Source organism: Ictalurus punctatus, chromosome 8 (genome assembly GCF_001660625.3).
Source record: "Ictalurus punctatus breed USDA103 chromosome 8, Coco_2.0, whole genome shotgun sequence".
NCBI lineage: Eukaryota > Metazoa > Chordata > Actinopteri > Siluriformes > Ictaluridae > Ictalurus > Ictalurus punctatus.
The window spans coordinates 26,121,712-26,143,964 of NC_030423.2; the positions used below are offsets into that span (position 1 = coordinate 26,121,712).

Below are 22,253 nucleotides of genomic sequence, written 5' to 3' on the forward strand. Positions count from 1 at the left end.
TATTTTTAAATCAATTATACTGTAAAGGATATAGCAGTATTCGCATTAACATGTCGACATATCCTCCGGCTGGATCGTCGCTAACAAAAGATGAACACGGAGGCGTCCTTTGCGTCTTAATTTCAAAAATGAGATCATTTTCGAGTAAGAGTTAGGAAATAATTCCCATTTCCGAATTAAGTTGAATGCAGCGCAAGTATACCCCGCCCCCCACCGGAACCAATTGGTTGCTACACTGAATAACATCCTCCTTAACTAGTCACTGACTTTTGGTAGATGGCCTCCTCTACGCAATAATAGATTTAATAGTCATGTGACACGAGATCACGTGATACATTAATCACACAAGTGGACGCCATTCAACTAATTACGTGACGTCTGATGATAACTGATTTAAGGGGTTTCATAGCAAGAGGGCAAATACTTATGCACTCACAAATTTGTAAATAATAGTGCTATATTGCTTCCCCCCCACTTCAAATGTGTAGTTTATTTTGTGTACATTTGTGATATATAATCCCAATCAAGTCCACAGGAAAAGGGTTATACTCGTGCAGTAGAACTCACCTTCACACATCCATCAGTGAAGAAGGGAAGATACCGTTCCAGAAGCAGAGCAAGTAGGCATCAGTGTCTTTTTATTCATTCTGACAGATGTGTCAGTTTAGAAAAACGATACACATTTCAAGTTAATTCCATGTCTCATCTTGTGCAAACATTATACGGCGTCATTTATTTAAAGTAACAATTTTCCAAAGAGAACGCGTTGACTGGCTGGGGGGGAAGAAGAAGAAAAAAAAAAAAAAAAAAAAAAAAAAGAACGAAAAGGTGCATTTGAAACCTACAAGTCGATTTCTTTTTCTCGCATTTATTGATTACCAGCTTCGTATAAACTGGATGTTGAGGCATAAACATAGTACATTTCTACAGTTCAACAAAAATATAACCAATATTTACAATTATTGTATTAAAAATACAAAAAGAAAAAAAAAAAGAAAAAGGAAAAAATAAAATAAAATAAAAAAAAAAAATAAAAAAAAAATAAAGACAGAAAATAACAACCAATACATACTCCACCAATTGTCTTTGTAAAAGACGTACAGGTAAAAGTAGTCAAGAATGAGAGAATCTTCACCAGCTAAATGTACACTTCTCACTTGACATCACACATCGAACAAAGTAGCAGTGCTAACTACTACGGTTTATCTTATGCTTGTACAGTTTGTGCAACTTATTTTCTCGACAGAGGACTCCACTCGGCTCGGCGGAAAAAGCATGACTAGTTTCAAAAATTCAAACGGAGGTGAATGATTTATAGAACCACTGTGTTACAAATGTGATCATTCTTTTTAAAATTTTTTTTTTTTTTTAAATTTATTATTATTATTTTTTTTTAAACGACGGCAACCATTACAAAAAAAACAAAGGAAAACTTACAGCAAGAAGAGAAAGAAATGTTGACGTGAGAATATTACAGGGTACAGTGGAAAACACTGCGATCTCCCCCCTCCCCACCCCCCCCCTCAAAGAATATCAGTCCTAAACTACTGATCAATGTGATCAGCTTAACTCAGTGATTTAAAATAAACGATAAAAGTGACTTCTCACCGCCCGAGCTCTACTCAGCTTGGCGGCCTTCGGCTTGGTTAACTCGTTCCTTCACCACCGGAGTCTCAGAAGCATGTTTCTAAAAAGTTCTTGTGAGCTCTGATCCAGATCCCGTCTTTATGGGCAGGTTTGCATCTTCATAAAGCCTACGTAGCACCTCGAAAACCGCAATATGTTCGCATCAGAATGGAAGTAGCACCCAGTCAAGTGTGGACTTCACTGGCTGAACAGGCATTTGTCTTGATGGTTGTCTCTACATAGCACAGTAATAGGTAGTTGTGAGAAGTTATGGTTTGGAGCGACAAGTCACCCACGGTATACTCTCTACGGTATATATATATATATATATATATATATATATATATATATATATAATTCCGGTTGACAATAGATTTATTTTGAGTAGTGAAACATGTTTGCTTAGAGACTTACGAGGGATTTGCCTTTTAAAAATGGTCCAATCAATTCCAGAATGGTTTCTGCCTATAGTCCACTCATGGCATTTCAACCGTGTGAAAAAAATGACAATTGAATACCTAATAAAACTCGGGAAAATATGAAACATGATCATTTGCGGATCAATGAGAATGCACTCAAGTGCCATTAGAGACTGGTGTTAGCTTTGTTCCCAACAAAAATTCAAACGAACCATTGGATAAAAATATGGTCAGGCTTTCCTTCAAGTGGGTTCCAGGGGGAAAAACATGCCCTTAGTTTACAATTACCAGGTGTAACCTGCATCCTCAATAAATGGGAATGAGCTGGATGGTGTCAAGTGCCAGTGGTGAAACAAAGATCTTGCCTTCCATCCAAATGGGTGGGATAGTGAAAAGAAAAAAGGCCAGGGCTACTGTGGATTATAACACTCTTATGGCCTCACAAACCACCAATTTCTTTTGGAATTCTTGGAACGGGAATGAGCTGGATAGATCAAGCACCAGTGTTGAAACAAAGGTCTTGACTTCCTTCCAATGGGTGGGTGGGATGGTGCAGGGGAGAACATCTATTTCCAGCACTACTGTAGCCTAATAACAAGCTTATAACCTCACAACCACCCAAATATATCTTGTAATAGGAGTGAGCTGACTAGGTCAAGCACAAGTGGAGCTTGGTGTCAACAAAAGGTCTGGCTTTCCCTCCAAAGGTGATGGAATGGGGCCAGAATTAAAACTCTAAACTACGCCTAGCTCCAGATGCCAATCTTTTAACCTCACATTCTTGAAAAATTCCAAAGAATTTTAGGAAGTCGGCTGGAGGCACATGGTGCCAGTGAAGACTTTAGTCAAATGGTCCCTCCGTTTACACAGGACCGGAAACAAAAGTCTCGTTATCTCCCCGAGACTGTGGAATAGGTCATGAACAAAAACCCTCGATTGGAAAGAAAAACTTCGCCTCTAGATTACTGCAAGCGGTGACTCGAGCAACCCTGTACCCTAACAAAACTGTACAGAATTATAGAAATGGGAGGGAGCTGGCGGGGATTCAAGTAAGTCAGGGGAACTCAGTCAAGTCTACTCACTTCATTTACACAGGACTGAAACAAAGCTCTTGCCTTGTGCATGCAATGGGCCAAGAACAAAAACTCTAAGCTAAGACTTACCCCTGAATTACTGCCGCCAGCGACTGGAGTCACTTCAGCTCCTACGTTTGAAAAATTTCCTTTGCTCTTTACATAAGGCATGTAACGTACATCTTGCCTTCTCACTAAAAAGGAAATGGGGCAGGAACAAAAATAAATAAATACAATATACAGTATGTCTTTGGGGTTCCTGCACAAAGCTACTGAAGTGTCCAGGTAAATTCAGAGACTCAAAATTGGCAAAGAATACTAGAGTGTTCCTGGAGTCAAGAACCAGTGGAGCTTGGTATCAACTCCGAGCCATGATTTTCCACAAAATGGGTCTATTGGCCATGAATGAAAACTCAGAATGAAAACTAAGATTTATTAAAATCTTGCCTTTGGAATCCTGGTCTTATCTACTGTAGCGGTTTCATCACCTCACATCCTTCAAAAAAAAAAAACTGTAAAGAACTCTAGGGGTTCGGTTGGAGTCAAGCACCAGAGGAGTTTGGTGTCAACTCTACAATTCCCTACAAGTGACAGCAGTGGTTGGGATGGGGAATGAAGGAATAAAAACCCTATAAACTGAGACGTTAACAATCTCAATCTCCTGTAGACTACCTTCCACCGATTACCTTCTGAGCTCCAAGCAGCTCTCTGATTTCCTAGTTTTGGTTATACTCAAATCATGTAGCAGAACCCACCGACCATGTGTCATGGTTCCTGATGAGTTTAGCCCTCAGTTTGGCCCTGCCTTTTCCCTCGACGTTTACAGAAGTCCACAAGTCTGAGATCTCTCCATTTACACAGCACCCTAGGGATTGAAGCAGGGCGCTACGTAGGTAGTGAAAGGTTTTAGGACGCACCGAAACGCAGAGTCACGCCAGCGTGCTTCACTTCCTCCTTGCTGTGTGTATCTCCAGTTCTCCAACATCGCCCAACCTCGAAAGCTCGATTAATACTGCAACAGTGACACGCACGTTGTACAAGATGAGCGCCGATTCCCATAGAAAGAGTCTCTGTTTGAGGGTTGAGTGTTTTTCTCCCCTACATGTTCTCATTTTCACCATGTAGAATGTGTGTGCTCCAGAAGAGATGATGAAGTCTGAGAAGGTCATGTGCATTTCGTTCTTAGAAAACATACTTAGAAAGTGCAGACGAGGAAAAACGATTTGGTGAGGATGTGTGAGGAAGGGAGGAAATGTGTGAAACCGGTGACTGGCAACGGCAGTCTTGTTTTTGTGTGAATGTCGCACCGCTGTGTGTTCATTTTGAATTCAGGTTCGAGTTCTTCTTCTTGTTGTTGTTTACTACTTTAAGCGAAATAATTCGATTTTTCCAAAGTGCCAGGTAATTTATTCGTTTCGAACGTTCTCTTCCTTTCTTCACAGTATTTTAGCATGCAGGGTGATAAAAACCCCTCATGACGCTTTAAGGCAGAGAAGGGAGATGAATCCACCAATCAGGAGAGAGACAGGCAGTGGCATCGAGGTGATGATTGGTTGCTCAGGCTGGCTGTCTGCCTTTAACGGGCCTCTCAGGCCTTCAGTTACTGCAGCGAGAGCCGAACAATAAGGAAAGTGTCGTCTGTTCACACAGCGGACACCTGCTCATCCTCTGGAGGAAGGAAGAGAAGCCGGGTTAGACTCCGCCCCTCAAATCAGACAAGCATGCACGTAAATACAGCCGAGTTCAAATGTCTGATTCCACTACCAACAACTGTTTTGTCAGTTATAAATCACGAATATAGTTCCCAGAGAGTAATAGGGACGATAGCGCATATCAAAGAGGAATGTATGGTTAAGCTAATATCAGGTGTTAATCATTAAGAGACTATAGTTAGCACTCAAGCTATGTCTCAAATGGTGTACACGACATACTTCATACTTTTAGTGCGACTAGTGTGTTCACAATGGGATATTTAGTGAGTTGTATGCAATTAATACTTCAATTTGTAGACCATGGACTCTTTATCTACAAGGGGCATAACCGTAAGTTTCAACCTAGACACTCAAAGCGCTTTACATCGTATGGGGGGAACTCCTCAGCCACCACTAGTGTGTAGCATCCACCTGGATGATGTGACGGCAGCCATATTGCGCCAGAACGCCCACCACACACCAGCTATTAGTGGAGAGGAGAGGGTGATGTAGCTTATTCTGAGATGAGGATTATTAGTTGGTCATAATGGAGAAGGGCCAATGGGGGAATTTCACAAGGCTGAAGGAGGTCAAGAACATGGGTACTATGTAGTAATTTGACATTTGTGCTTAATGTTAGTGTTCAATCTGAGACAGTACTGACCTATTTTTAAAAACCCTACTGCTAGAGTACATACCATGCCTCCTCGCCCGAGGTCACTAATGCTCTCGAGGCTGAATGGGCAGAAATCCCAACAGCCACGCTCCGAAATCTAGTGGAAAGCCTTCCCAAAAGAGTGGAGGTTATTATAACTGCAGAGAGGGGACTAACTTTGGAATGGGATGTTTAACAAGAACATATGGGTGTAACGATTAGGTGTCCACATACTTTTGCCCATAGTGTATAGTATGTAGCGCATCTAACAGTTTACAGTAAGATGCAGCTTGTGTTAGGGGTCAGCTCTATGTTGTGGAAGAGGAGGAGCCGTCAGATTCACCCACAATTTTATTAAACTGGCTAACGAACAAATGGAAAAAGTAAACAAGGGTCAAGCATTTTTTTTTTTTTTGGTTAATACGGTCAATGTGGCGAGTCATATTTCTAATTTGTTTTTTTCTATTTAGAGCAAAATGTTGGTATTTGATGTGAGATTGAAATTTAACTTTTTTTTTTTTGTTTTTTTTTAAATACTTGGTACATAGTCCACCATTTGAGACACAAATGGCTAGTCTCAATTTAAAATAAATAAATAAATAAATAAATAAAAAGGCATGAGGTCATTCATTTAGTTTGTGATAGTGTTTCTATGACGAATGATGCTTAAACAGTTTTTTGGTAGTGGCTTGGACTACATGAATGTATTCTTCATACACACACTCACATACACACACACACACACACACACACACGCGCGCACTGATTTTTACTACACGAGTATCAAACAAGCCAATACAAACTACACAAATGACTACGTTTACATAGACAGCGGTAATCTAATTATTGACCTTATTCTGAATAAGACAATATTCTGATTAAGGTGTTTACATGAGTTGCTTTTAGAATATTCCTTTCATGTTCCTGTTTTCCGTGTTTATAGAACATAGATCGATTAACCTTACACGTCATTACGTCCTCACGTCACGCCGTCCCTCCAGAATTTCACGTATCGACATACAGTTGGTCTTCGTTATGGGACCGTATACAGTTTTGGGTGTTTTTATTTTTAATTTTACGAAAGCTTCAAGTGCGGTGCATTACTCGTCATGCTATACGTGCGAATAGACGACTGCTTGAAGCCGTGGGCTGCGTCCCAAACCGCGTACTTACTGTCTATATAGTAGCCGAGATGCATGTATTTCTCCTAATATATAGCAGGTAAGTACGCGGTTTGGGACGCAGCCGTGCTCTCTTGTTTGCTGTCAAACGGTCGAGTGCTGCCGTGTGTGTACGTGTCCGGTCGCAAAATGCGGTGAAAACTCTCACACGACGTTAATAGTGTGATTAAGGTGTGTACGTGTCTGTAACGCACGTCGATAACGCGACTAAAACAGGAATACTCCACACGTCTTAATTCCATTTGTGTTTACTTCGAGTATGACCTTAATCGGATTAAGGTCATCAATAATCGCTGTTTACATGCTAGTTTCTTAATCAGAGTATCGTCTTAATATCGGATTATTACTGTCCATGTAAACGTACTGAATGTCTTCAAGTCTACACATCGTGTCCGTGATAAACATCTTTATTCTTATATCCAAAACTTACAGAATATATGACTAATAATACTGCTAAATATAAATCACAAAAAAGTAAGTATATACGTATAGAAAAATAAACACACAAGTATATACACAAAATATACACAATTTCACCTTTACCCTAAATGTAGTCATCAGATGAGACGTTTTGTGACTTGTACGGTTAAAAAAGAAAAGAATAAAAGAAATAACATTTAGGTGAGTGTATGATTATTTCGACAGCTGAAGCACAAACCTAAAGAATAAGATCTTGGCTCATCTGCTACACTTTGGTGTAAAGAAGAAAACTGTGCAGATTTCATTTATTCAATTAAATCCAATTAAACACACACACACACACACACACATAAAGGAGTAAGTGATGGGAGGGATGTTGCCACCACGGCATAGACAGGTCTTCTCCATGGCCTGACATGCACTACGTGACATGCTGGTTGGTGATTGGTGGCTGGTGGCTGGTAGGCAGGGCAAATAGGGTGTGCTTTCTTGCATGCGGTGCAGGTTTTTGGTTAAATATGAGTAAGTGAGTGAGTGAGTGAGTGAACTCGTGTGTGTATGTGTGTAAGCTGAAGTTTGTCTGGTTTTACCTGCCTGCCAGAGTGGTGTGTGTGACTCATGGCTTGGGGGGCACTGCTGTGTGTGGACCTCTCCTCCTCTGATCTCTGAGTTTGGGAGATAAGCACTCACCCTCCTCCTCTACCTCCTCCTCGTCTTCCTCTCCCTCACGCTCGGTCCCCGGTTTAGGCGAGTGCGTAACGAGGCGGGAGCGCTGCAGCGCCGTGGTGTAGTCCGGAGGCCTCCTGGTCGTGTGCGTCGTCCCCTCCGTCACCTCCGAGATGGACAGAGCCGTGTAGCCTGGAGGAGTGGGAGGGGGATCACGGTATCGGCCGTCTTTGCGTGCTGCGGGGAAAACAGAAGCCAAGCACTGAGTGACTGATCCCGTGGACATAAAACGGAACGTGGATTTGAGGATTTTTAGGTCATATGTGCCATGGGCTTGACCTAATCGATGCTTACATCATCACAAGCTCCCAATAAAACCAGTGTTTGGCTCATTCATACCACCGGTCCATGGTAATACCATATCATTAAAAGTTCTAGCATACAACTCAGCCCCCAGGCCAAATCTGTCGCTAGTGGAGTGACACTATAATTGTTTTTAGTTATGTGACGTTTATTTGTCAGTGTTTATAGATAACAGCGTGTCATACGGTGTCCGAAAGTTTGTTTGAGATAATAAACAACTACACACGAATACGAGCGAGCGTATGACTGAGACGTGTTGTTTACGCGACGGTAAAACATGTTCGGCGGATAAACTGCACAATCATGAGAGCAGTGGAACTGAGGAATCGATGACATGAAGCGAGCGGGTGTCTTACGCAGGCTGCTCTTGGTCGTGCCGGCGGTGATGGGAGACGGCCGGCGGCTCTGCTGTTTAGACTCCTCTGATCCTGTCGAAGTGATGCTGCAGGTGTCAGGGTCGGTGCCGACGTCTTTACCTCCTCTCCGCTTGATAGTTCCCGTGTCTCCCTCGGACTCGTCTCCCCAGCACGCTGCCGACGAGGACGAGCACGACGAGGTCGACGCCCAGCTGCCTCGTCCGGCCCACAGCCCCGCCCCCTCGGCCAGCGCCTCCCAGCTCCGGCCTTGCTGCATGGCCTGGATGCTGTCGTGCGAGCCGCTAGAGCAGGACGTCCAGCTGCCTCGTCCCGAGTCTGCAGCGTCCAAGGAGACGCGGTCGCCCTGCTCCTGACTTAACTCCTCCGAGCTCGGCGACGAAGGCATGGCCGTGCTAGCGTACATGCCGCGCCAGTCTTGCACCGACGAGTACGAGCTGATGGACAGGTTAATTACGTTATTAATAACAACGTACGGTTAAGTGACAAAGTTTGCAGGCCTCGAATAGAACAAGAGAGGAAAATTTCGAGTTCTGCTCACCCAAGACTGTACTGGTCCGGGTCAGCTGTAGCCCTACGCTCGAGCCGGTGACCTCCGTGCCCACCGGTGTGACCGTCGCTGATCGCGTGCGCATATCGGAGACGCCGCTCGTCCTGGCCCATGTCCAGAGAGGACGTACTGACCAGGCTGGAGCGAGAAGAGATCTCACTGTGGCCTGAGTCTGACAGGTTATCACTCGCTCTTCCTAAACCTGCGCAACAAATAAGAAACCTTTGAAATGCTATATCGACTAAACATTTGCACTTTTGTTATGCTGCATTTAACTATTGATTAGCATCACAAATCTTGATGAAACAGTAGGGCGGGAAAACATTTTCGGGGGGGGGGGGGGGGGGGGGGGGGGGGTGCAGTAGCAAATACTGTATATACACACACTTCTTCTTCTGTAGACAAATATTTTGGCTGGATATCCTTACAGAGCAAAACAGTGATGGTGTTTTAACATCGTCTCGCGTTTATTTCCCGAAACAGAGAGATTTTCTATCTATGATTATCCCACGCCCCAATCAGATTTACTATCAAAGTGAAAAAACAAACGACGCAGCACCTTCACCAGACTGCGATTCAGAAAGAGCAGCCGAGTCCCTCGGTGACGAAGCGGATTGTGGTCGGAAGCAGACTAATCAATAAAGCATCGAGTTTCCTTAATGGCACAGTCTCGTTCTGATCTCCGAACGCAGCGGGAGCTCATACATCCGCCACCCAAAAAAAACCACCGCAATGTCACGGGGTACAAACGGCTCTCTTTGCGTTTCTGCGTAATACGCTCACACGAAAGGTGAAAGTGAAGATAACAATCACCGTTTACTGTACCTGTGTCTAAATCACACTCGCCTCGAATAACTTCAATTAATAATGATCGTTTACATACTTCGCAAATCACGACGCGGCTACGTTAGCGTAACCGGATCAGCTTTAAGAGAAAACTCCTCCTTCAACTTTAAGCCCCACCTCCTACGGCAAGGCTGATACAGGCGTGATGTGACACCAAAATATGTGCTGGGAAAGAAAGTGGAGCGCGTGTTTATACGTATTATCTTTTCGATGCAAAGAGATATACAGTGTTAGCAAACCTAAGACCCCAAACACACCGAGTCTTGGCGATTGGAGTGCATTTGGCGTAAGGGAGAAAAAACGAATGGCTTTGAAAGTTTAAAAGTTTGCATTCCATATTCAATTCACACAAACGTTATATTAGTTAAGCCTCTCTGCAGTGGAAACTAAAGTCCCTCTTCGTCTTCACAAATCATGACAGAAAAAAATTAATAAAGCAATAATAGCATAGTTTAGTTGATGGCCCGGTCAGTAAGGATCCCTTTATTCCAGACGTTCTCTACTACTAACTACTAAACTAACTACTAAAGCCCCCCCAAGTCTCCCCTATCATGTGACACCCCCCCAATATTGGAGGAGACCATGTGCAACGATTATCTATTCTATATAAAATTTATCTATACATAACCTAATCTATAATCTGTTTTGATAGATAGATAGATAGATAGATAGATAGATAGAAAGGGTGCCAATAATTGTAGTGTTTAATGAGTGGATAGATAGATAGATAGATGGATGGATAGATAGATATATAGATAGATAGAAAGGGTGCCAATAATTGTAGAGTTTAATGAGTAGGTAGATAGATAGATAGATAGAAAGGGTGCCAATAATTGTAGCGTTGAATGAGTGGATAGATAGGTGGATAGATAGATAGAGAGATAATTTTTGCCTTTTGTACTTTTTTTTAATCGCTTTTTATAACTTTTATGATTTGATTTTTTAAATAACTTTTATGACTTTAATAAAACTATATAACGGACAGGTATGGAAGAGGAATGATATAAAATGTTTCTGAACACTGGAACTACTTTGAACAGAGAACCAGGTTGTAGTAACGTGGAATATTTTACATGTAAAACATGTTGCATTCCATTCGTCTTGCGTTCTAAAAACACTCGCATATGAACGATGTACATCGGGAGGAAGGGCGCGTCTCGTTATCCGTGACAGTGTTAAATCTCCGGCGCTCGGCCCCTCACTGAACAGAGCAGACGCAGAGAGACGTAAGAGTGCAGCGGGAAAGCAAGACCTCGCGCGTGCAGGACAGTACTGGTGACCTTTGGAAAGTCATAAGGTTTGTCCAAAAAGTTGCTAGATTTGTCGCTAGGCGCTTTTTAAAAAAAATGTTTTTTTGCAAAAAATTAAATAAAAATAAGTCGTTCGAGTGTTCTGAAAAGTCAGCAACACTGGTCTGCACTGGCCGCTAGATAAAAGGCAGGCTAAGCTCCGCCTCTCCCCAGCAAAAAGAAAATACAGAAGGAGAGGGAATGCGGGGTTTTTCATTCATACACATTCTATTTGAAAAGCGATAAAATACACGAGAACCCAAATGCTGCCATGTCTTTTTTTTCTTAAGCAATTTGCACTCCCTTTCTGATCTCTCCGCCCCCGTGTTGAAAACCACTGCTTTAAGGAATACAGAATATTCTAGCAACTTGGATTTGGATGTCTTGACACATGATGGCAGAATGTTCCAGTAAGTAATACATCTGAATTGTGGTGCAGTGTGAACACCAGGGGGCGCTACATGTGTGAAGCCTGTCACAGTACAGCAGTAGCACACGTCTGTGTGTATGCATATATCTCTGAGCTACCACCAAGGGGCGACAATGCCACAGATTAGACACACACACACACACACACACACACACACACACACACACACACACACACACACACACACACACACACACACACACACACACACACAACACCCAAAAGGTCCAAAGGTTTGAGTACACTAAAACCATTTTATTTCAATATGCTGCAGACTTATTACTAAAGAGTGCAGTATTTAAATCAGAACTGATCTGCCATAGAGTTCATTCAAATATTTGCTAACACCCGATAGTGACTCATTAATATAATCCTCAAGGATTTCTGCGAGTGTGTGTGCGTGTGTGTGTGTGTGAGAATGGATAGGCTATCCTTACCTTTCTTTGGGGAGCTACGAGGAGACGTAGGAGGAGACGAAGTGCTAGACACAGCATCTTCCGTCTGCTTCCTGTGTCTCTCAGTCGCCTCCTCAGACAGAGACAGAATCTTCTTCAGGGACTGTGGAGAATTCATGCCTATGGACAAAGTGTCTGATCAACAACAGCCACAATCTCATGTAACACCACCGTAGAGTTTATAAGTATGCGTATACATGTCAAGAACCAATAGAAAAAGCAGCAATTTAGAACTTAATTGGTACCTTAATGTGAACATATTTTCCCCTCCGTGTACAGTACACACCTTTTATAATTTACCTGAGAAGACATAATATGATCCTGTTCGTGTAATATATTTTAGATTACGAATTTCCTTGAAAATCAAAAGCCTCCACGGACAAAAAAAAAAAAAACGCGTTATCAAACAAATTCCACTGTTCACTTATAACTCGAATTTTAAGCATCACATATTCTCCTTTTATTCACTACCCAAGTCTAAAACTCCTGACTTACAGTATAGCTAGAAGCTATCATAGTGTTATTGTGCGTTTTTTTAAAATTTATTTATACTGTCCTATTTATTTGTGTCGTTTAATTACTGTAGGTGTATTGCGGAGTACCTCAAGGCTAAATTCTGGGCCATTTATTATTCATTCCTTTGCATGCTTCCAATTAGTATAATAAATAAATTTTTTTTTTTTCAACCGTATGTCAGTAAATATATGAGATTTCAGATAAATGAAATTATATGTAAGCAGTTAGCAATTTTCTGTAGGTACTTTCTATATGGCTTGATCTCTAACGGTGTTCTATTGGGAAACACCATTAGGTTGTACCCTATGTAGGAAGAATATTTAGTGAATTTTAGGACCACCCTTGTACCCGAGGAGCTTCCTTAGTTTATATGTATAGTACAGGGCTACCGTTAATGTTTGTTTTGACTACGGCAGGACAGTCCGGATCTAAATAAATGGATCTAAATAAACACTAAACATGCGCAAGGCTTACCAAACGGTGGCAGGTCTTTGACCGGCACCTTCTTGCGGGATGGGTAGAGGGCGACAGTGGGCACCTGCAGGGCCTGGTTGGATTTCTGGAGCTGCTGGCGTGGGTGCAGCGCAGCTCGCGCTACCACGGGCGAGGTGTCCGGCCTCTTCCTGTCCCCTGAGCTCTTAGGCACTGTGAGAGGGACATGAGGTTAGGTAGAGCGGCGGTGGTCACGTCGTCATGGTTTTAATTATAAAAACAGAGGCTCACGTGTACTTATGGAGGGTTCACACTGTATAGACAGCGTCTGCAGGCTCTCCTCGTTGGTCTCCAGTGTGAGGTTAGACAGGTACTGCTTGACCTTGCGTGCCATTTGTGCGTCCTCGTACAGCTTCTTGGCATTGAGGAAGGAACTCCGCCTTACACGCTTCTTATGCCCACCCGTCTGAGTCACGTCCAGGACAGCAGCATTGGCACTGCCCTGGCTCAGGGAACTACACAAACAAACATACACACACACACACACACACACGAGTGAGTACGGCTGGGGGGTGGGGGGGAGTGTTTAGTCCACAGTGCTCTCAGACACAGACATGCAGAAAGTTACATTCCTTGCATTCTTGGAACATTCCATGCATTTTGCATCTCAGCCAATCAGGTGAAAGGGAAGAGAAGAGCAAGGTTTATTTATTTATTTTTTTATAACTGAATGGGAGTGGGGTTAGGGGAACAGATGCTAACTGAAAAGTTTCCAGATGTATCTGGATGTATACTGAGGTTTACCTAATCCATCCTTAGATGAATCATTATAAAGACCGGTCTTTTTAAAAAAAAAATATATATATATATTTTTTTGAAATTCGATAAAAACAAAAATCAATAAATCTGTTCTCGTTACTACTACTGCATTAATGAAAAAGAAACTGAAAAAAATTAATTTAACACTCTTGTTATATCTAAAACGACACCTTATTCATTACATAGTGCACTATTTTGGATGTTTTGCCTTTTTGGAGCCATGTCTAAAAACACAGAGGTGAATAGATGCCCAGGCAATCCCACAATGCATTGGAGTAGGGCATCAGTTCTGACACAGGGTCTCACAAGGGTTCTTGTGGCTTCAGTCCCAGTGAAAGAGGCGTGGCCTTTGTCTATAAGATTTAGTGAAAGAGGTGTGGCCTCTGTTTATCAGATTTGGTGAAAGCGTTGTGGCCTCTGTTTATCAGTTTTAGTGAAGGAGGTGTGGCCTCGATCAGATTTAGTGAAAGAGGTGTGGCCTCTGTCTATCAGATTTAGTGAAAGAGGTGTGGCCTCTGTCTATCAGATTTAGTGAAAGAGGTGTGGCCTCTGTATCAGATTTAGTGAAAGAGGTGTGGCCTCTGTCAATCAGATTTAGTGAAGGAGGTGTGGCATCTATCAGATTTAGTGAAAGAGGTGTGGCTTCTGTTCATCAGATTTAGTGAAAGAGGTGTGGCCTCTGTCTATCAGATTTAGTGAAAGAGGTGTGGCTTCTGTTCATCAGATTTAGTGAAAGAGGTGTGGCCTCTGTCTATCAGATTTAGTGAAAGAGGTGTGGCCTCTGTCTATCAGATTTAGTGAAAGAGGTGTGGCCTCTGTCTATCAGATTTAGTGAAAGAGGTGTGGCCTCTGTCAATCAGATTTAGTGAAGGAGGTGTGTCATCTATCAGATTTAGTGAAATTGGTATGGCTTCTATTCATCAGATTTAGTGAAAGAGGTGTGGTCTCTGTCTATCAGATTTAGTGAAAGAGGTGTGGCCTCTGTCTATCAGATTTAGTGAAAGAGGTGTGGCCTCTGTCTATCAGATTTAGTGAAAGAGGTGTGGCCTCTGTCAATCAGATTTAGTGAAGGAGGTGTGTCATCTATCAGATTTAGTGAAATTGGTATGGCTTCTATTCATCAGATTTAGTGAAAGAGGTGTGGTCTCTGTCTATCAGATTTAGTGAAAGGGTGTGGCTTCTGTTGATCAGATTTAGTGAAATAAGTGTGGCTTCTGTTGATCAGATTTAGTGAAATGGTGTAGCTTCTGTTGATCAGATTAGTGAAAGAGGTGTGGCCCCTGTTTATCAGAGTTAGTGGAAGAAGTTTAGCTCTACCAGATTTACTGAACGAGGCGTGGCTTCTGTTTTCCAGATTTACTGAACGAGGCGTGGCTTCTGTTTTCCAGATTTACTGAACGAGGCGTGGCTTCTGTTTTCCAGATTTACTGAACGAGGCGTGGCCTCTGTAGTGGCATTTCCACTTGGCTTGTCTATCCCAATGAAGTAAGAGTAAGCCTCAGTACCAATGAGTCCTAATAAAACTAACTTGTCCTCTTTGCCTGTCAGTCTTATTAAAGGAGGCATGGACATTTGGTCTCGTCAGTATGACCGAAGGAGGCGTGGCTACCGGGCCTTCCATCAGTTCCACAGAAAGCTGTATGCCCCACCCATTCTAATCAAACTACAAAAGATTGAGTACAATTTAACCACATAATAAACAAAACCGCTCTAAATCCTATCCTATTGAACCTCATTGATCATGCATCAAAAACATATCAGAAAAAAAGAGATACCCAGAACTAATGTGTACATTTCAGTCACCTACGTCAGAAAAGTTATACAATTTACACTACGATAGACGTTAAAGCTCGTGCTCAGTCATACAGGAGATCTAAATCACTGCGGGGTTCACCTTCAATAAACACTTCATCTAAATTCACACAAAATTGTGAACTGAAAACAAACCAACAAACTCGCACAGCACTGAAAGGAAAACCTGGCAACACATGCGGCTCTGGTGAGTAATGCAGCTGGAGGTTAAACGTGTTAGAACATCACTTTTGCTGAGGTGGATCATGAATGGTCACATCATTATTCTGTAACAAATGGTAAAAAAAATAAGCTGCTATAACCATGCAGAATGGTGGAGTCGTGTCCGTGCAGAATTAGTTCATGTTTAACATATGTGCGAGTTTTCTGTCAATGACCCGGACTAGCAAAAGTGACCGCATCACGCTCTAGGACGACCTCGTCAGAGCGGGAGGCAGATTCAAATAAAAGTACGAAAAATAAATAAATAAATATATATATATATATATATATATATATATATATATATATATATATATATATATATATATATATATATGAGTAAAAGTAAACGGCGAGGAAGCAGCTGAAATTAAAGGTGAGAAGGGAGGAGTGCATGAGAGCAAGGAGGCATGGGGCCAAGGGTCACCAAGAGGTCACCAGACTTACCCCAAACTCCTCCACTTCTTCTTCCTGTAAGGGACAGCCATGAATAGTGATGTGAGCAGGCAGAGGAGAAGAGAGAACCAGATAGACCAAGAGGGAGAGGGAAGAAGAAAAAAAAAAAGAAAGAGAGGGAGATATGCTTAGATGACAAGAAAGAGACAAAGAGTACCAAGGTGAGCGGCACCAGAGGCCCACAGAGACACGTTTATTCCAGCATGATACGATACACACACACACACATATATATATATATACACAGAAACATCAGCAGCCAATCAGAAACCTCTAGTGGAAAGCCCGTGTGTGAATGCGTGACGCTCTACATCCAGCATACATACAGTGCTCAGAGTGCACTAGAAGCTCTTCAGTGAAGTGCAGCCTAAAATGAGGACAGGACCGGAGGACACCTCCATGACGCAGGGGTGAAAACCTGTACACACTCACCTGGTGCGGAACATCAGCGCCGGGTCCATGTTCACGGCTGCCATCCGACCCACGTGTCTGATCTCTTTAGCGATCATACGCAGCTTCTCAAAGTTCACCAAGCCGTCCACCTTTGAATCGTTGCCTTAAAGAGAGGTGAGAGGGTTTTCAAGCTCAAGCGATACCGGTTACATCAATTACTGCAATATCGGGATCGATTCTGAGAGAGCGAGAGAATCTGCTCGTAAACCGCTCCTGACTTACCTTCATGGAGGAAGGTGAGGTCTTTTTTGATGACGGGGAAAAGAGGGATGATTGGCGGCTGCAGATTCTGGCTGTTGAGAACGTTTCGGTACTTGGCCATGTTTCTGGACGGGTCGAACAGATCCTGCAGGTCACTGAAGAGTTTCTCGTACTTGCTGGGAAGTTTCTCCCAAGTCCCTCGCATTCTGGACACGGGCGCCAGGTTTAGACCACTGGAAAAACATCAACGGTGGAATTATAGTGAAATCTCAGCGCTCCAACCCAAACCGACCTCAGTACTGTAAACGTAGCAATTCCACAACACCTGGTCATTTAGGCATGTGAGCAAGCTTTCGTCCTTCTTTCCTCACCTGATGATCGCGAACATGGAGTTGAAGTTCTTGCATTCGCGGCAGTGCAGGGCGATCTTGATGAAATGCTTGATGATCTTCATGCGCTTCAGCTGGTTGGGTTCCCTCAGCACCTCAGTGGCCACCCAGAAGGTCTCTCGGTTTATGGACTCCTCGAAGAGTTTGAGGCTGGAAAGTCCGGACGAGCGCGACCGCAACTTGAAGAGGTCATCGATGTACTCGGTGGGCTCGATGGCGCAGAAGAGCTCGAAGGCACGCATGGAGAGCTGCGTGGCCACTTCCACCGTGCTTAGCTGCAGCAGGCTGATCTGGCTCTCCCTCAAAAGCTCCTGGGCGTCCTCGTCTGAGCACAACGTCTCCGTCTCCATGTTGCTCTTCAGGTAGTACCTTCAAATTTCGACAGTACGGTAGACGTGTATGATTGCCAGTCCGGTGCATTTCTTCCCACACTATCGTCTACAACTTTCTTGCATAATGACAACGGATTTACAGGAAAACCTCGAGTACATTCATCATTTCCCTAGAACAGCTCCTCCCAAAGTGTGTTATTCCTCTTATACCACCAACGCTAACATACAGAACACCACACTGTACATTTTATCCGTTTATAACTACATTTAACGTGGATCTCCCACAAAGCGAGTCAGCGTTTCTTTTTTCTCTCTTGAAGTTAATGAGCCAAATAAATGCTTGTCATGTGACTGAGAAAACGTATTTTTTTTTAATTCCATTAATCCCTGTAAATTAGACATTACTATAGAACCGATGACATGTTAATTAGCACGGTATATATACACTGTATAATATAAACCTATGATAGGATTCACGACCATCAGGACTGCTGTTAGGAAATTAAATCAACACCTTCTGACACATCAGAATGGAGAATTTCAGCAGCGCATCGGTATCAAATTGTTCGAAATGAAACGTATTAGTTTCACGTTATATGCTTAATGCTGCACAGTTCTACATCGTGCGCGCGACCGCGTTTGACCCGAGGTCATACCTGCCGCTGAGCTGGATTCTGTCCGCCAGTTTGGAGAGCTGCTCAGGAAGCCGGCGCTGCTTGATTACACCCTCGGGGGTGACGGACACCTCACACAGCGAATAAGCTTCAGGGGCGGCGGTCAGAGCAAATTCCCGGATGGCCTGAGCCACGACCTCCTTGGCTGTAGTGTCCTTGCCGATCATGATGTAACGACTCTGCTGATCAGCTTTGAAGACGCGCAGCACCTGGTCCGACATGTCTGTACGGCAAAAGAATTCGATTTCGCGAACAAATTAAATGGCGGGACAGACGTGCCGCGTCCCACAATCATCATTCCCTTCCCCTTTCATTACAACCACACAAAAATGAAATAATAATAATAATAATAATAATAATAAAAAAAAAGAATCTGTGATTTCACTCAGGAATCTAGAGTTGATTTTATCCCAACACTGCCGTGAGCAAGCAAAGGCTTTAAGTCCCGAGAATCAATTGAGGATAAAGAGCGAATCATACGAGTCACGGTCGATTGAACCAGATTAACGGGAAGCGCGAAGAACCGAATCATTGGTTCAGGCTTTACGCAAAGGGAACAGCACTAGCATGGGCAGTGTTAAGATTGAAGCAACACTTAGAGTTTATGAAAGCAAACAGAGACCGGTTGTAAAAGGGAGCGCGCAGCATTACGTGGCCGTGACGTGACCGCGAGCGACGATTAATACCGCAAGCATTCTTTGGCATCCCTTTAATTAAGAAGCACTTCTATTTCGACACCACCACATTTGCCAGAAAGACATGATTGGGAATCATCAATCAAAAAATCAAGCCCTTGGAAAGCAAATCAAACACCCTGAAATAGGAAAAATAACTAAATCATGGGAAGAGAAGAGAACGATTACTGAAGTGATCATCGAGAGGCACTCGAAAACCTGAAACGATGTACTCACTGTTAGGGACGGGTTCTGAAAAGAGGACAGTTTTTGTATAATATGAACTTCTGAAATTCGCATTTGAAGAGATATTGTACTGTTTAACATCTCAGAGATCGGTGAATTCCCAGCGATTACCTGGCTGGTTGTTGAAGTCGAGTATGCGATGGTGAGACTGCAGCAGGTCGGGGTTACTGGACGATAAGTTTCCGCTGACCGGAAGAGCAGGAGGGATCTGTTTCGACTGCTTCATTCCCACAATGCTGTCATCCTGGGACTGGCCTACACCAACATCACTGCAGAACACACCACAGTGGTTAGACATGTGGCTAGGGCATGCTGTATATTAGATTGAGAGATAGATAGATCAGATAGATCAGATAGATAGATCAGATAGATAGATAGGAGAGATCAGATAGATAGATCAGGTAGACAGATCAAGAGATAGAGATAGATAGATAGATAGATAGATAGATAGCTAGATAGATAGATAGATAGATAGATCAAGTATAGGTAAATAGATCAGATAGATAGATAGATACATCAGGTAGATAGATAGAGAGATAGATAGATAGATCAAGTATAGGTAGATAGATCAGATAGATAGATAGAGAGATAGATCAGATAGATAGATCAGGTAGACAGATCAAGAGATAGAGATAGATAGATAGATAGATAGATAGATAGATAGATAGATAGATAGATCAAGTATAGGTAAATAGATCAGATAGATAGATAGAGAGATAGATCAGATAGATAGATCAGGTAGATAGATCGAGAGATAGAGATAGATAGATCAAGTAAAGGTAAATAGATCAGATAGATAGATAGAGAGATAGATCAGATTGATAGATCAGGTAGATAGATCGAGAGATAGAGATAGATAGAGAGATAGATCAGGTATAGGCAGATAGATAGAGAGATAGATCAGATAGATAGATCAGATAGATAGATCCACACTGACTTGTACGGCTTTGGCGGTAGAATGCTGGTGAGAGTCTTGTCGAAGATCTTCTTGAGCTTGTTCCTCCCACCCACTGTGTTGGCCTTGGCTTTCTTGCTTGCTTTCTCCAGACCCATCACCTGCTCCACATCCACAGCCAGGTCTGGAATGGAGTAACGGCTCGCCTTCTTAATGTCCCCGATCTTGGGAATGTGCGGCGCCCCGTTCTTCCTGTCCAGCTCTTCATCGTGGTCAGGTTCTTGGTCGTGCTCAGGTCGAGCCAGAAGCTCCTTAAACACTGAGAGAAGATGGTGTCTTAATTATATTTGCCCGTTACACTTACTCAAAGTGCTGATCTTGGATCAGTTTTTACACCAATTACAACCTAATGAAGCAAGGAAGTTAGCTGATTATGGATTATATATCAATCTTCAATCGTGAGTTTGGCCTGGTCACATCCCGGCAAAAGATGAACCAAATGACCACCAGCACTGTTGTGTGGCGATGACAGGATCTTGAATTAGAAGTAGCACGTCTTAGATTGGTCCTCAGTCGGAGATCCATCAGCAATAAAGTCTGACAGTGGTCTTAACCGTTTTAACCTTTGACCTTTTTTTCCAATCTTGACATTCCTTTCTGAAAAGATGACCTTATTCTTGGTGTGTAACTTACCCAAGAGATTTGTTTTCACAGTAATCGACAGATGTGTATTGTTGCGCAGGATCTCATTTGCTTTGGACAGCTGTACATTCTCAAAGTTCTGCCCATTTACCTCCAGGATCTAAGACACAACACAGAGAAAACGACGTATTCATGGACTGTCATGTTTTCCAAAAAAGTCAGCAGATTACAAAAATTAATTAATTAATTAATTAATTAAATTAGACCTAGGACACTGAGGACTGGCCGAGACTGTGTGAATGCGGATTGGTGCTGTCAAACTGCATATGTATGAGGACTGAAGCACTTCTTTCATGGCTCATATTAGAGACAGTACATGTATAATGTATGTATAATACATAATGCATAGTAGAAGTTGTAATGCGTGTACTGTACACAAGGTCTCACCAGGAGCAGAGAAGCATAGGAAGGCCAAAGTGTACTACTATAGTCAGTTAATATCGAGAATTCAGAAGAGCTGTGCAACTGTCAATCATTCCACATTAAGATAAGAAGAAGAAAGAATTTATTCGTCACATATACATTACAGTACAGCGACAGACCGGGGCCTTGGGCTTGAACCCATACTAATACTAATCCACCACTGCTGATTGGCTCATGTTTTTATTGGGGGCGGGGAAGGGATTCGTTCTGAGTGATACTTCATCAGATCCGTACTTGTCTTGCACTGACCCGGCTTCAACTCAGTCCTCTATAGCGACACCCGACCATGCCGATACAAGACATTACGAGAAGTACCTGATCGCCACGTTTGAGGCCCGCCTCTGCAGCTTTGCTGCCCGGCTCCACATTCTCAATGAAGATGCGGAAGCCTTTCTCTGAGCCACCGAGCAGGCTGAAGGCCAGAGGAGCCTCGCGTGACGGCTTAGTCAGAGTCACCACCCGCAGCTTGGCTTTGGCAGCACAAGCTATGTTTAACAGTCTTAAGTGCCCGAACATTTTCTGTTTCAACACACAAGAGCAGAGAGATTATAGTGGGTTAGGGCCAGCATTGTTCAAAAAACAAAACAAAAAATTTGTTTAAAAAAAAAAAAAAAAAAAAAACCACTGACCTCCCTCTCTAGATTGTTCTCAAACTCTTCGAGAAAGTGCGTCATTTCAGGGTCACCTTCAAAGTCATTAAAGTGATTGTTCACCCACAGCAAGACTACCCGTGTAACCTGGGTACACAAGCATTTATGCGAACGTTAGAATATAACGTTTAATTCAAAAGCCCACTATTAATATTATCATCATCATTAAAAAATTTTATTCATTCTGTCCAAACCCCCCCCAAAAAAAAAAAAAAACCCTTATAATTACAAATACAATTTTTTTTCATTGTGTTCTTATTCCATTAAAGCAGTAGTGATGGTAGTGCTTAACACATTTAAAAAAAAACCTAAAAAAAAAAACCTGCACATACATATATAT

At 42.7% G+C, this 22,253-nt stretch overlaps 1 protein-coding gene across 8 annotated transcripts in view; it reads right to left on the reverse strand.

Annotated features, from left to right (window-relative positions):
• Nucleotides 1-621: 621 nt before the first annotated feature.
• rapgef2b (Rap guanine nucleotide exchange factor 2b) overlaps nucleotides 622-22,253 on the reverse strand; it is a 130,972-nt gene continuing 109,340 nt past the window's right edge. For 3 of the 8 annotated variants that reach the window (XM_017474549.3, XM_017474546.3, XM_017474554.3), the window contains 18 exons: nucleotides 21,893-22,000; nucleotides 21,579-21,782; nucleotides 20,832-20,940; nucleotides 20,181-20,457; nucleotides 19,355-19,512; nucleotides 19,235-19,249; nucleotides 18,306-18,546; nucleotides 17,300-17,686; nucleotides 16,950-17,161; nucleotides 16,707-16,830; nucleotides 16,266-16,289; nucleotides 13,278-13,501; nucleotides 13,029-13,199; nucleotides 12,021-12,158; nucleotides 9,010-9,220; nucleotides 8,451-8,905; nucleotides 7,656-7,968; nucleotides 622-4,786 (listed from right to left, as the gene is read on the reverse strand). In XM_017474549.3, the coding sequence (XP_017330038.1) occupies nucleotides 7,682-7,968; nucleotides 8,451-8,905; nucleotides 9,010-9,220; nucleotides 12,021-12,158; nucleotides 13,029-13,199; nucleotides 13,278-13,501; nucleotides 16,266-16,289; nucleotides 16,707-16,830; nucleotides 16,950-17,161; nucleotides 17,300-17,686; nucleotides 18,306-18,546; nucleotides 19,235-19,249; nucleotides 19,355-19,512; nucleotides 20,181-20,457; nucleotides 20,832-20,940; nucleotides 21,579-21,782; nucleotides 21,893-22,000 (3,345 nt within the window). In that variant the 3' untranslated portion in view covers nucleotides 622-4,786; nucleotides 7,656-7,681. The remainder of the gene's footprint in view (nucleotides 4,787-7,655; nucleotides 7,969-8,450; nucleotides 8,906-9,009; nucleotides 9,221-12,020; nucleotides 12,159-13,028; nucleotides 13,200-13,277; nucleotides 13,502-16,265; nucleotides 16,290-16,706; nucleotides 16,831-16,949; nucleotides 17,162-17,299; nucleotides 17,687-18,305; nucleotides 18,547-19,234; nucleotides 19,250-19,354; nucleotides 19,513-20,180; nucleotides 20,458-20,831; nucleotides 20,941-21,578; nucleotides 21,783-21,892; nucleotides 22,001-22,253) is intronic. The other 5 variants (XM_017474551.3, XM_017474548.3, XM_017474552.3 and 2 more) reach the window with 4 other exon arrangements.